The sequence below is a fragment of the Callospermophilus lateralis genome, chromosome 3 (genome assembly GCF_048772815.1).
Source record: "Callospermophilus lateralis isolate mCalLat2 chromosome 3, mCalLat2.hap1, whole genome shotgun sequence".
NCBI lineage: Eukaryota > Metazoa > Chordata > Mammalia > Rodentia > Sciuridae > Callospermophilus > Callospermophilus lateralis.
In genome coordinates this window covers 95517243-95531799 of record NC_135307.1, presented here as the reverse complement: position 1 = coordinate 95531799, position 14557 = coordinate 95517243, and the positions used below count along the sequence as shown (strand labels likewise).

Here is a 14557-nt window from a genome sequence, read left to right as displayed (position 1 = left end):
AGGAGTTCACAGGGAAGAAATTTCCTGTGTCTTAGCATTTTGAAACGAGCAGTGACATGTCACTTCTAAGGATGCTATGTCAACATCTATGCTTCTTCTTAAATGGAGGAGATGGAGTGTGGGCAGGATTCTTCCACAGCTACTGCTAGTGAGAGCTGGAGCATTTGGACGGAATTTCCACCTGGAATGCCCCTTCTCTACACTTGGGTGTCGTCGTTTCTTTCCCAGGAGATTAATTCTATTGTTTGAACGGATGAATATAAATTTAGCTTAACATTTTCTATTTTTTATAATGACTAGTAAATACCATCATTTATTTTTATTGTCAAAATTTTAAAGAAGATATGTCTCAGAGGACTCCCATTTTAAGCCAGATCATATTACATGGTCCCTCAAATTGATGAACTTATACATTTGCAGATGCCCTGGAATTCTTAGAAGATTTTCATCGATTTTCTTTAGTTTTTTGCTTTCCATTATTTAACAACATTGTGTGCCACAGAGTGGTTCCTCAGGCCTTCTATACTAAGTCTACCAAGATTCCCTGGATAAACCCTGCTCAAGATGGTGATTTACCTTTTAGTTAATATAAAACATTCAGGATGATTTTGTTTTCACTGTGTTCACCCGCCTATTTCCTGGAATTTAGAAATTTGCTATGGTCTCCCCATCACAAAGAATTCCCAGCTTGCTTGCTGAAACTGGATCTTATGCCATCCTGGGTCTGCGTAGTGAAGAAATGAATTTAATCTTTTAGGCCAGTCTTTTTAAGAGTTAGTATGTATGCTCTGTATGTTCTGTTATGATTTTCTTTCCCCCTTGTTCTTTTAGGAAAGCAAAGGAAAATCTGTTTGGACAAAACAGAAGTTTTTCCAATGGTCATGTAGTTAGTGAAAACAAGCAGCAGTTGGAGCTGGACTCTGTGGTAGAAGAAACCATAACAGGAGATTATGCCTTAGTCATAAATGGCCACAGTTTGGTGAGTTTGCTTCAGGCTTTTGTCTTTTCTTCTTCTTTTCCTCAATAATCATCTCTTTTGTGCTGTCATAATGAGAACTCTTTTTGTGTTTTTCAAACAAATGGCACTACAAGAAGCAGATCATACACAATGATTTCCTGATGCAAAGGGAAAGGAAACTTCTAATATATATTTCATACATTATTGTTTGAACCATGACAGCAAAAGGGAGTCTCCAAAGCAACACTCTAGTCACAGAATATCAGACTTGTCTAAATGACTGTAGACCACTTAGCAGTATTATTTAAGGGCTTTAAGGGGGAGTGTCACAGCTCGCTGTTATTTAATTAAAGTAATGCAACTGGATGGGCGAATTCTTGCTCTTGTTAATGTTTGTGATTTGCAGAGCATAACCTGACCTTCATATAATTACCACACCAAATTATTGCCATTAAGATACCTCTGGTGGTTTTTCTAAATAGCAGCATTTTACAGCAATGCCAAACAATTTGCTTTGATTAGGAAATCTGGTTCTTGTCATAATAGAATAAACTTGCATTTTACTTTTGATGTAGTTCAGGTTCCAAATCTTGAACAAATATCAAAACGCTCTTCTGAGTTTCTAATTTAGAATACAAAAGCTCCGATGGCACTCTAGTGAAATTATCATTTGTATGCACAAAGAGCTAATCTCACATCTTTCTTTGGCTTTGACGATCATTTTTCATTTTGGAGTTTGGAAAATAAATGTTTCTTCTTGTAGACAGTTTCTTAGAGGACAAAAGAAGTTGGATGTGAGTAGAGTGCATTTTCCCCCTTGTGATTGTCTGTCTGTTAGCTCTTAGTGCTTAGAGCATTATCCAGCTGGACTCCAGACGTAATGATGTGTTGCCTTCTACACCATGGAAAGTTACAGAGCTCGGGCGCAGGCCAAGCTCAGTCGAAAGTTGGTCCAGATGACACGAACTGCTTCCTTGCTCAGATGAACAGCAACTGAAAATTATGATACTGCCAGCTGGGACTTGAGGCTGGTAGTCTCCAAGCTGAGTTTTCCAGGGACCACAATAGGGAAAGGATCCCCTATGAGTCCTGCTTCAACTTCCCCTCAGGCTCAGAGAAACACTGTGTGGTAGGGTGAGAGTGTTCAGGTGATAATTTACTCCATTCCCTCTCTCTCTGTCTCTAAATTTGTTGAAAGAAGGATCTAAGATAGATGTCTTTAGGAACCCCTTTAGCTTCAAAGCCTGATAGGCATGAAACCATGAAATGTCACTTTATTGTTTAAGGAGAACTGACTCTTTTTTTTTGCTAGTGTGTTTGGAAGGTTTTTGTGTTTTTGTTTTTTTTTTAAATCATAATTCTAATTTGCTCAATTGCTGATGCTTTACAGAATGTGATCGGTCCCCTCTTTCTCAGAGTCTTAGTCTAGATTTTTTTAAGAGTAGAAAGAAAAGAGGGCTGTTCTGAGCAAGAGTGCCAATTACACGCTTTCTTTTCCAGAAAAGGTGATGATATTTGAGAATGTGGATTTATAATTTCCTATAGGAATTATAGGTTTGGAGATAGAATTTTCTATACCAGAATTATGTTTTTATATTCTTTCAACCATCCATCCATTCATACCGTTGTCATTTATGAAACATGCCCAGGTCACAGTACTAGAGTCCAAGGATAATAGAACATGGCCACTGTTTTAGGGATTGCTGTCTGGTGATATAGCAAAAACTAGAAAAGAAGAATGAACACAATGCTTTGAGAACATAGAGGTAGGTACATTTAATTCCTTGTAAAAAAAAATCAGGGAGGACTTTCTGGAGGAAGCAATGGTTTAAAGTAGAGATGACAGCAAGTACAAAGGCACAGAGACAAGAAAAAACCTAGTAAATCTTAGGAAGCAAACAATTTGGCAGAAGGGAAGAAACAGTGGACTTAAAGGTTATGATTGAAGATAAAACTCCAAAGGAATGTATGGGCCAGATCATCATGTGCTGTTAATATATTGCTAAAAGATAACCTGTGACTCAAAGTTTAAGTAGATTTCCGTTTCCTCTGAATGTGTTTATTCAAGGATGTACAGTGACATTTTTTTCTAGAAAAATAATTGTACAGTGAGTTGGAGGGGATTATGTTATGTTTCAATACTTTTCTAGCATGTTGAAGCCTCTTCTGTATTTGGAGAGGAGTGAGGGTGGAAATGACTGCAGGGACCCTGTTTGAGATGCAGGTTCCATGCCACCCTTTAGCACAGTTTAGTAGCTGTGTTCTTCAAAAACAATGCAAAGGAGACAAACACCCTGTCACAAAGAACAAACAAATCACTAACATTTGTAGTTCCATCTAAATTTGGAGAGATGATGAATCAATTTTTGTCTTTTGCTTTCTCTAAACTTAGTGGTTTCTAGAATTTTTCCAGCATTTAACTATCTCTTGCCAGTGTAGCCTGGTAAGGTGTTCAGGAGGACACATGAAGGGCATAGTCTTCATTTTTATTTTTAAATTCCTTGGTGCTTACTGGAAGTTTGATACTAATGTCTTTGGTTTTGTTTGCTTTTGTGACTCTGGATCAACAATGACTTGAAGTGAATCAAATGGTTTTAAAAAGCAGTTAAGAAAACAAAAGATGTGCTTCTCAGCAACCTTCATTTATTGTTGCTTGTTCTTTTCTGATTTTTTTTAATAACACAGGCTCATGCCCTAGAAAGTGATGTCAAGAAAGATCTCTTAGAGCTTGCCTGCCTGTGTAAGACTGTGGTTTGCTGCAGAGTTACCCCACTCCAGAAAGCTCAAGTAGTTGAGCTGGTGAAAAAACACAGAAATGCTGTCACTTTGGCCATCGGTGATGGAGCCAATGATGTCAGCATGATTAAAAGTAAGAGGATATCAAGGGGCATGTTGTATATCTAGAATCCTCAGGCTCAGTATTTGGTAATGTGTGCTAGAGATTGCATTAAAATTTAATTTTGCTGTAGTTCTTAAATAATGATACTTTCTGGGTCCAATGCTTCCACCATTATTACAATTCATAAGATTGGTATGTTTTTAATCGAATCATTTGTGTGTTTTTAGGTTAAAGAAAAGGACATTGGTTACCTAATACTGTGTGGGGAGATAAGAAGCTAGAGTATAGAAAGAATTAAGAGCCATTTTGCAACATGTGGGTTTAACCCCATCTTTGCCACTTACAAATTGTAAAACCTGTAGAAGTACTAAACTTTTCTGAGCTCAATTTCCTCTTACATAAAACCAGGGTTTAATACTTACTGGAAGTGTTTCATCACATAATATATGTGAAAATTTATAATTGCTATAAGTTTCCAAAAATGAATGACATAAAAAAGGCATGGCTAAGTTTACAGAAGAGATTGTGTCTTCCTGTTGGGAGTGAAAGTGTTCTTCTCTTCCTTTGTAGGTGCTCACATTGGTGTTGGCATCAGTGGCCAGGAAGGACTGCAAGCAGTCTTAGCCAGTGACTATTCATTTGCACAGTTTAGATATCTCCAAAGGCTTCTCCTTGTTCATGGAAGGTGGTCCTATTTCCGAATGTGCAAATTCTTGTGCTATTTCTTCTACAAGAATTTTGCATTTACACTTGTGCACTTCTGGTTTGGATTCTTCTGTGGTTTCTCAGCCCAGGTTGGTAAAAGCACTTTTGTTTCTTCTGTAAAATCCATGTGTCATCAGCTGGCCAGGCTGGCACTAAAAATCCACACAAACACAGAAATACCTTTTTGCGGGGTCAGGGATGGCTCTGAGACCTCAGGTTTCAGCTCCCACTCTGGAAGGCAAGGGGAGCAAGGGAGGCAAGAGGCAAGAGAGAGAGCACACCTGAAACCCCCCTATTTATTGGGGAAAAGCCATTCATAGAATATTCCACCCAAATAAGGCAAGGGATTAGGTTTCAAAGGGTGGAGTCTTGCTTGGTGATGTCTTGTGGTTAGCAGGTTGATTGACATCTTGGAAAGCCACACCCATCTCAGGTGCTATGTGGGATCACAGGTAGAACAAGAGAAAAGGCACACGTGCGTCTGTCGCACAGCCCAAAAAGCGCGCAATGACAGACCAGTCCCCTTATAAGCTCAATTGTGCAACGCTCACACACACAGCCCATGGATGGCTCATGACACCCATGAATTACATGGGATCTTCTTCATGGTTTTTTGTTAACAAGTAGAGAATATTTTAATTTTATTTTTATTGGTGCATTTTAATGATATGTAATAGTGAGATTCATTGTGATATGTACATAATGCACATTGTATAAATTAATCTGTTTAATTCTCCTATGCCTCCCTTTTTCTTCCCCCTCCCTCCCCAATCCCCCTTTTCTACTTTACTGGCCTTACATTATTTTAGAGAACATTTTTATGGGCCTGATACAAGTGACAGTATAAGCAATTATGTAATTGATAGTTGACATGAGCATTGAATCCAATCCCCCAAAATACTATGTTTAGCTGGAATTTTATTTATTCCTTATTTACATAGCAACCAATGCATATTCCTTCTATGCACTTTTTATTTTTTATTGAAATGTTTTGTTGTGATGACAGGTAAGCTCGATGAAGAGTTTTAATTTAAAACTGAAGTCTGAGAACACTAACAGGAAATGCAGAGGTCTCTTTTTTGGGAAGGCAGTCATTGACTCACCACATTGAATGTAATCTGGGCTGAAAGTAAATGTGTTTTATATCAGGAAGAAATAATTAATACTGTGACATTAAAATTGTTTTAATAGCAACTCAGCTGAAAGTTGTTCTATAGATGATGTTGGTAACAAGTTAGCAAATCCATAAACTAGAATCCTATTTTTATATCTACAAGCAGATAACAACTTAATTTTGATCACATACGTATATACTCTACATGTTTTACTTCCCCCTCCTCATGTGTTTTATGACTTTGATGTCATATTTTACATCTTTTTATAGTTTTTATAACTTAATAAGTTACTGTTGTCTTACTTGTTTGTATACCAGAGATATAATTGGTTTACCCACCATTATTGTGGTATTAGAGTATTCCACTTTTGACTTTCATCAGTGTGTTTTATACTTCCATATGTCATCGTGTCATTAAATAGCACTCTCTTTCTTCAGCTTGAAGAACTTCCATTAGCTTTTCTTGTAAGGTAACTCTGGTGGAAATAAAGTCTCTCAGCTTTTGTTTGAGAAACTTTTTATCACTTCTTCAGTTTTGAAAGACACAGTTACAGGGTATAGTATTCTTGATTGGCAGCTTTTTTTCTTCCAGAATTTGGAATTTATCACTCTACTCCCTCTAAGCCTGCAGGGTTTCTGCTGAGGGATTCACTCATAGTCTTGTGGAGGTTCCCTTATATGGGATGATTCACTTTTACCTTGATGTATTTAATACTTTGTCTTAGCTTTTTTTTTAAAAAAAAATCCTGACCCCACTCCCAAATCAGGAGCTCATTCATGCCAAGCATGCACTCTACCATGAGCTGCACGCCCAGCCTTGTCTTTAACTTTTGACAATTTGATTGTGGGGTGTCTTGTTGTGGGTCTTTGGATTTGTCTTATTTAATGTCCTTCAGGCTTCCTGAACTTGGCTATTTTCTTCCCCAGACAAGGGCCATTTACTGCTTTTATTACTCTGAATATGTTTTGTGTCCCCTTTCCTCTTCTTTTCCTTCTGGCATACTGTTTAAGTTGTTTCTGCTTGATGCTGTAACGTAAGGAGTCTCAAGTTATCTTCACTCTTTTTCATTCATTTTTCTTCTTACTTCTCAGATAGGATGACTGATTCTAGTGACCGATCTTTTGAGTTATAAATCCCTTCTTCTTTTTGATCCAATATGCCATTGAACCCCTCTACAAAATGTTTAATTTCAATTATGGTATTCTTGAGCTCTGTTATTTCTGTTTGGAACATTTTTATAGTTCTTATATATTTGTTGAAATTTTCAGTTGAGTCTTACATTACTTACCTGACCTCACTGAGCATCTTTACGACCATTATTTTGAATTCCTTGCCGGGTAAGTCACATATCTCCACTTCACTCAGATTAGTTTCTGGAGATTTATCTTGTTCTTTTATTTTGAATATATTTTTGTTTCTTCATTATTTTTTACTTTCTGTATTGGTTTCTGCACATAAGCTAAGACAACTTGTCATACAGGTCTTATGTAGGAGAAGGTTCCAACCAATCCATCTAGTTAGAGATTTTAAGGTACCTTCCAAATCATTGTCTAGGATACTGTCTCTGACATTGTTGGATCCCTGGAAATTAGGATGTGCCAAGTTCTGTCAATACCCTGCCAGATTCTCTAGATGCAGCTAGAAAGGTTGTGATATTGGATATCTGTTCTACTTCCTTCTCTCTTCACAGTGAAGCTAAGCACACATATTTGTTGCCTACTCTCTTACCTTAAGCCAAGGGTAGGATCTGTGGCAAATGCCTGTATTCAGGTTCAGATCATACCCTCCGATCCTGGGGAGATAGCTGCTGGAAGTGAGTCCCTTGATATCCTCTTTGATTTCTACAGAATAGAGTCTCTCAAGAATGCAAAGCACCATTGACCCCTGGATCATTAAAGAGACAGTTCCTTGGGTGGAAGCTATAGAAGTTAAGGCACTTAGTATATGGCCTCATTCCTTCTAGGAAAAAAGAGTAAGTCTGGTTGTATTACTAGGGTGAACTGGAGGAAAGTCTCATGAAGTTCCAAACTCTGGCTTCTAGAGGGCTACTATTTGTAGCTCCTTGATGCAAGTTCTTTAGAATTCAGCTCCCAAATAGCCACTGGATGTATGTACCTTAAGCCCCTTCCAGAAAGAAAATAGACGCTGCATATTCCCATCCCCTTTCTGCCCTACTCCAAGTGGGTATAATGAGTGTATGTCCACATAAAACCACCATATGCCTAGACCCTTCTATTCCCAGAGCTTAGAAGGTGAGAATGAAATCCTTCAAGACTTACCTGTGAAAGTTTGGGCACTTTGGGGGAAAAAAAAAGGGTTGTGTTTTAAAAGTACTTTCTCTGTTCTTCTCTTGGGGATTGAAGCCCCTAGAAATACTTATGCATTGGTATAAAACCACAGATTCCCCCTGCAATCTAGAAAGACTTATGTATCTAATACACTCCATTCCCAGAATTAGTGAATTAAAAGCCAAACTATGGGAAACCTTAGAATTAGCTCTAGGAAGTCCAAACCCCTCTCTCCATAGGAAGAAGCGGTGTCAGGGATTGCTTTCTTGATATGAAGGCATAGTACCTGGGGAAAGGTCCATATCCAAATATGCTTCGACTTTTCCTACCCATTTGACATGAGTGCTTTCTCAGATGCCTGATGGGCAGGAGTCTCTCACTTGCCTTCAGAGGGAATTGGTCCATGAGTAGATGTTTACTTGGTATGTCTGTGGTTGGGGGGACACATCCATTTGGAGAGTCAGGACCCTCTTATTCTACCACATTGCTGTTGTCACTCTCCTATTCATATTAAATTATAGTTATCTAACCCCCATATCTTGGATATCAGATATGTTCTGACCCTGGGTAGAACCATGAAATGTAATAACTATAGTATTTAAATATACTTAACAAAAAAATTAGAAAACTTGGATGTAGGTGGCATGGCATTAATATTTTGAATAATGGTTTATATTTACAGATACACAAAACCTATATAGACAAATTTATTGTCAACTTGTCTTTGTTAAAACCGTGAAGCCGAAAGTAATGTTCAATGATTTCTAATCTTTAAAGAAAGGTAACTTTCTTTTTTCTTCTCTTTCTTTTTTTTCTGTTTTTATTTTTTGAGGTGCTGGAAATTGAACCTTAGACCTAAACAAGTGCTCTACCCCTGAGCCATGCCCTCAGCCCTTAGGTTATTTTCTGCTTTGCTTTTAGGATCTGATAAACTTGGTCTGAGTCAGATGTTAAGCAACAAGATTTTTAGTCCTTTCACCAGTATTTAAATTTTAAAAGACAAAAGAGAGAACAAAAATTTCTCCAAAGACATGAGTATCAGATGGTTGGATCCAGCTGTAAGACACACCACCTGACTATGATTAGGTTTCTGAATGTTTAACTTAGCATGTTTCTTTTGTGCTTCTTTCTTTCTTCTCTTATGTTTTTTTTAATGTAAAAAATCTAGTTAATTGCAAAGTATTCATTTTGAATCCATTCTCATTCCTGATTTACCCTATTCTTTCCTGAGCTGGTGAATTGGGCTGGTCCAGCTTTAGCATGCATGGAACCACCTGGAAGGCCTGTTAAAGCAAATCTCACTGGGTCCCAGTCCCAGGGTTTCTGATTCACTGGGTCTGAGGTAGAACCCAAGAACTTAACATATCTAACAAGTTCCCTAGAAATGCTGATGTTGCAGGACCATATTTTGAGAACCACTGGGTTGGCCAACCTACAAGAATATCCAAAAGTCTGCTTTCTTGAACCTAGAACCTGTAGTGAAATCCAAGCTGCTGACCTTTTGTTCTGTCCATGTTGGACCTTATTCATCTTTACTGAGGCAGGGAGACCAGTTAAGCAAACAGCTGACCTCCATGTATCAAAAATTCCCCGAGTTTAGAATCCCCTCATCCCTCCTACCAAATCATCACCTCTCAGGTGTATTATTCTTGTACCAAGATAGGGTCTGGAGGGAAAGGGTATCTATTTCAGGGTAGAGGATTGCGTTCTCCAATTCAGTCAGTCTGTTAAGATTTCATCTACCTAACTATGAGGTCCTTAAGGAAAAGAAGCATATTTAAATGCACATTTATTTCGAACAGCACCTGGCATGTTGGAGGCATTCTAGCCATTTCATGTCGTTGGGTGTTTCTAAAGCCCTTTCTCATGATTGAGGCAAGTGCAGCAAGAACAGCTATTCCAGCCTCCAGTCACTTTTCTCAGTTACCACTTACTCTACCTGCACCAAGGGCCAACCCCACAGGCTCTGGATGTGGTCCATGTAAATGTGTGCAGCCTAAGCAACACTATGGGAAAAGGAGCTCAGGGTCTAAGGCTATAAATGTGGTGATGGCGTTGATTCCAGAATGTCTCATGATGGTCTTTCAGTTCTGTTAATACTTTTATGACATGATAATTAACTGGGCCACAAGTGATGTATTTCCCAGTTTTCTACACATCAGTTCTTTATAGGAAACACAGAACAGATTTCCAAGTTTATTTTGTTGCCTAGGACTTGTCTGATTTAAATATGGCAGGGAAGATCATTTTTTAGGTAAAGGAGCAATCACTATATAAAACCGATTGCTCTTCTGAGGAGTCCTAAACTGCTCTCTACTCTGCCCTAATTTGTAAGATAATCTTATCAAATTGGATCCCAGGCTTATGTTGGAAAGGATACTTGGTCTCATTATTTAATCCTTTCATTAATTCAATAAATAGTTACTAAGCTCTTGCTACGTGTCAAATTATGGTGTCTCCTGGAACCTGTATCTTCGATATGGTGCAGGTTTTTTATTTTTTAATTTTTTTTAGGGGGGATGGTACCAGAGGTTGAACTCAGAGGCACTCAATCACTGAGCCACATCCCTATCCCTATTTTGTATTTTTAATTTAGAGACAGGATTTTACTGGGTTGCTTTGCACCTTGCTTTTGCTGGGGCCGGCTTTGAACTTTTGATCCTCCTGCTTCAGCCTCCCAAGCCATTGAGATCACAGGCATGCACCACTGCACCTGGCTGTTATAGAGGTATCAAGGTTCTATTTGTAGGGTTTTTAGAGAAATAGATAGGCTTGTGAAGAGAGTAACAAGTAGTAATTTGTTATGGTCTATTGGAGAGGAGAGGTACCCATGTAATGACATCAACACAGGTTTCAACTTCTATGTAGAATCATGATGTTGACACTAACAGGTAGGGATTAAAATTATATTTATAGCTAACACTTAATAGTACTTGCTATGTTCCAGACATTGTTTAAATATTTTACCTCTATTAGCTCAATTTCATGATAACCATGGGAAGTAGGTTTTATAATCATGGTCTATATCATGTTTTTAAAAGTGAGTTATAATTTTAAATTGTGCTTAAAAAAACAAAATAACACAAAATTTACACAAATCCTAGCTATTTTGAAGTGTGTAGTTCAGTAGTGTTAAGTCCATTCACATTATTGTACAACAGATTGCCACAACATTTTCTTTCTTTCTTTTTTTGTCTTGCAAAATGGAAACTCTGCCCACTGAATAGCAGCTCTTCATTCCCCCCTCCCCCAATCCCTGGCAATCACCTTTATATTTTCTGTTTCTATCAGTTTTACTATTTTAGATATAACATGGAGTCATACAGTATTCGTCTTTTCTGATAGGCTTGTTTCACTTATGCCCTCAATGTTCATGTGATAGGATTTTCTTCTTTTTAAGGCTGAATAACATTCCATCATATATATATATATAAAATATAATATTTTGTTTGTCCATTTGCCCACCAATAAACATTTGAGTTTCTTCCACCTCTTTAACTACAATAGGTTAATATTTTCTAAATAATATTTCAAATTCTACTGTGCGGTAAACTTCATTTTTTTCTACCCCACCTCCTCATTTTCTCTCCACAGACATGAAAATTCACAATTTGCATTGGTCTGTTAAAGACTCTGACAAGTCCAAATGTTAAGGAACCATAATTGACTGTTTTCAAGATGCATAGATTTGTCTATTTTTTCACATATGACATCTCTAAAATATATATGGATGTAACTTTACAATCAAAAGCATATTACAATAGCCCTTGATCTAGAGTAAAGTCACTTTTTCCAGAGAGCATTTAAATAGCTTCTGGGGGCACAGCCAACCTGAAATCTCTTTCTCTTTCTAAGGATATTTTTTAAATCAGTTTACAAATTACAGCAAATGGCAGTTGTGGTTTAAGTTTTCAGTAGAGTTTTTCATCTGTTTGTCTTTCCGTCTTTCCCCTTAGCTAGTGCAAAGTTGACCCAGGTGAGTTCCCTTACGTCCCTTTTCTACATGAAGATTTGTTGCTCTTTTACTCTCATACTGAGGATTTGGTCCTTTGCTGCTTTAGCTTGATGGGAATGTTAGGCTCCCTATTTGGTTTAATCTTGGCATCAACAATGATGTCTCTTTGGGATTATTACCCAAATTCATTTGGCATGGAGACCTGTTTTTTTTTTTTTTTTTTCCCCCAAGCAACATGTACAGTGTAATGTAGGACAGGTGCCATAGGGAACTCTTTTGGGAAACTCCGGAATAGATGTCTTTACAGTGGCAATTTCAAAACATGACATTGCCCTGCAATTTATCCTACTTCTGTTTTTTGAAAATTTATTCATACATTTTACAAATGTATGAAGCACAAAATAATGCTAAGAATACTATCCTCATAAGAACAGGCTGTTTATGTTTTTTCCTTTCAAACAATTTCATTTCCTTTATTAACTGTAGTTCTCAGTACAAAATATCCCTGTATATATCAAAGTAGTGGTTTACATTCAACCTTTTAAAACCATCTTTTTTACTATCCTCAAACTATTTTTTGATTATACAAATATTTATATGATAATACACATTACTTTATATACCTGGCACTATACTTTTTTGTATTTTTCCTATGTAAAAAAACATAACATTTTGAGAAACCTCTTTGATTTACATTCTTCAAGAATGTCATTTTCCTTAATGTTCTCATTTTCCCCGCACAACTGTAAATCACCCGGCATTGTCAAACTGCAAGTAGAAATATTTCCTTGCCATCTTGGAAAGGATAGACAAAATGATGACTAGGACAAGACCCTACCCAGTTAGAATTGTTTTCATGATTGGAAAATGAAGATGTGTATAAATAGGTATAATAGAAAGATTGTGGAGAAAGTTCCTGAGAGAGCAGGGGGGAAGGAGAAGCACAATGAATCTGGGACTTCTGGGGCTCTGTTTGTAAGTGAGAATGTGAACTTTCAAAGTTAAGTAGAGATCTAAAAAGGCCTGAAAGTCTGGCCACCTGCAGAGACACTGGGCCTGGTGTGCAAAAGGTGTGAGAGAATAGAGTAAAAGGAGGAAATCCCTCCCTATCTCACAACTCCCGACTGACCTGTGGTTATCTGGAATCTTCTAATTTTAAAAATTCCATTTAACACCAACTCATTCATCAATACCTTCTAAAAACTGCATGGTGCTGAAAGGGAATGTGACATACTGGTATTTGAGTGCAGTGAGAAGCCTGTTTTAGAACAGGTGTTTTATCACGATGAAGATGGAGACTTGGGTGTTCACCACTCCGTCCCACGTGTGACTGGCCTCGGGCATTGGCTACTGAGAACTGACTGACTGAGGGCCGCTGGGATGTGGGATTGGGATTGGCAGGAATCATTGTTTCTTTTCTATTCCCTGTTTTTCACTAGAAGGACCTAATCAGCCACTGAAGATGTTTTGACTTTTTTCCCTTAGCCTTGTTTTTCTAAGGACAATATGCTTTAAATGAGGCAAGTGGAAAGAAAACAACACATTTGGGAGAAATATTAGTCTACAGAGAATGAGAATTTGTGAATGGGGGGCATTTTTGCAGTCACCCTCCTTCCCGCTCCTGTCGTAATCATCGTCTAGCTGGTGTTGGCATCCAAAGTCATGTGTTGGGTAATCAGTCTTTCTTTGGTCCTAAAGCCATCAAATGGCTGTTTAATTCCAGTCTTCTTTAAAAAGCTGGCCATCTGAGGTCTTCCCACCTCCTGCCATATTCTTCTAAGTTGCTTCAATGGAGTTGCAAGCTCCATGGTGAAAAGGATTGAGTAGCAATAAAAACTCCAGGGCCTGGTAAATTCAGTAACAGCTGGCATCTCTTTAGAGGTCATTCCTGGATAGGCCTTATCGTCAGTCAGTTTCTCTGTCTAATCCTGATAGGAGTTAGACTCACATACACATTCTCCAACACAGAGCCTCTCATTTTTGCATGTTCATTCATTTAATAAAAATAAACGGAGTGCCAGTTTAGGGCCAGGCAGTCTTATGGCCTTTAGGGACACTAGAGTGATTTGGAGACATGCATTTCCTGCCCTCCGAGAACTTATAGTCTGGGAATGATTTTATTTTCACAAATGTGGAACTGATGTAGAATAACTCAATAGTCATGCTTCTCTTATTTTTCACCAAAATTTGTTTGAAATCAATTTACAATGGATGAGTCACATCTTGGGGCCAACCTGTGAACTCCTAGTATGATTCATAAACATCTAAATATTCTTCCCTGCAACTCTCAATAGAGTGCTTTGAAGTAATGCATTCTGCACTTGACAGAATCTGACCAAATGTAAACAGATTGTGTTTTTTTAGACACAATGTTGACTTGTAAAAATGCCAGTTAATTACTTAATGAAGTGACATATGCTATTTCTTTACTATTTTGGCCTGTCTTTTGGAGCCTGGTGAGTTTTACCCAGGTTGTTATTGTCTGATGATAGCTCCTGTAGATTTCAGCTAAAGCCACATCCTGGTAGGTGGGCTGGGACAGATGCATAAGCCAATCCAGCTGTGCCTTGTAAGGCTCCAAGAGGGCTCAACTGAGGGACCATTCACCACCTGTGCAATCGTGGCACTTAGGACATCTCAGAAGGCTGGTGAGGATGTGATGCTGGCTGGATTGTGCTTGGTTTACATACTTCCTCT

At 38.0% G+C, this 14557-nt stretch overlaps 1 protein-coding gene across 1 annotated transcript in view; it reads left to right on the top strand.

The window, feature by feature from the left end:
• The window catches only part of Atp8b4 (ATPase phospholipid transporting 8B4 (putative)), a 216463-nt gene that overhangs the window by 175223 nt on the left and 26683 nt on the right, over positions 1-14557 (top strand). Inside the window, exons 20-22 of the mRNA XM_076848565.2 lie at positions 832-979; positions 3644-3827; positions 4368-4591. Coding sequence (XP_076704680.1) covers positions 832-979; positions 3644-3827; positions 4368-4591 — 556 coding nt within the window. The remainder of the gene's footprint in view (positions 1-831; positions 980-3643; positions 3828-4367; positions 4592-14557) is intronic.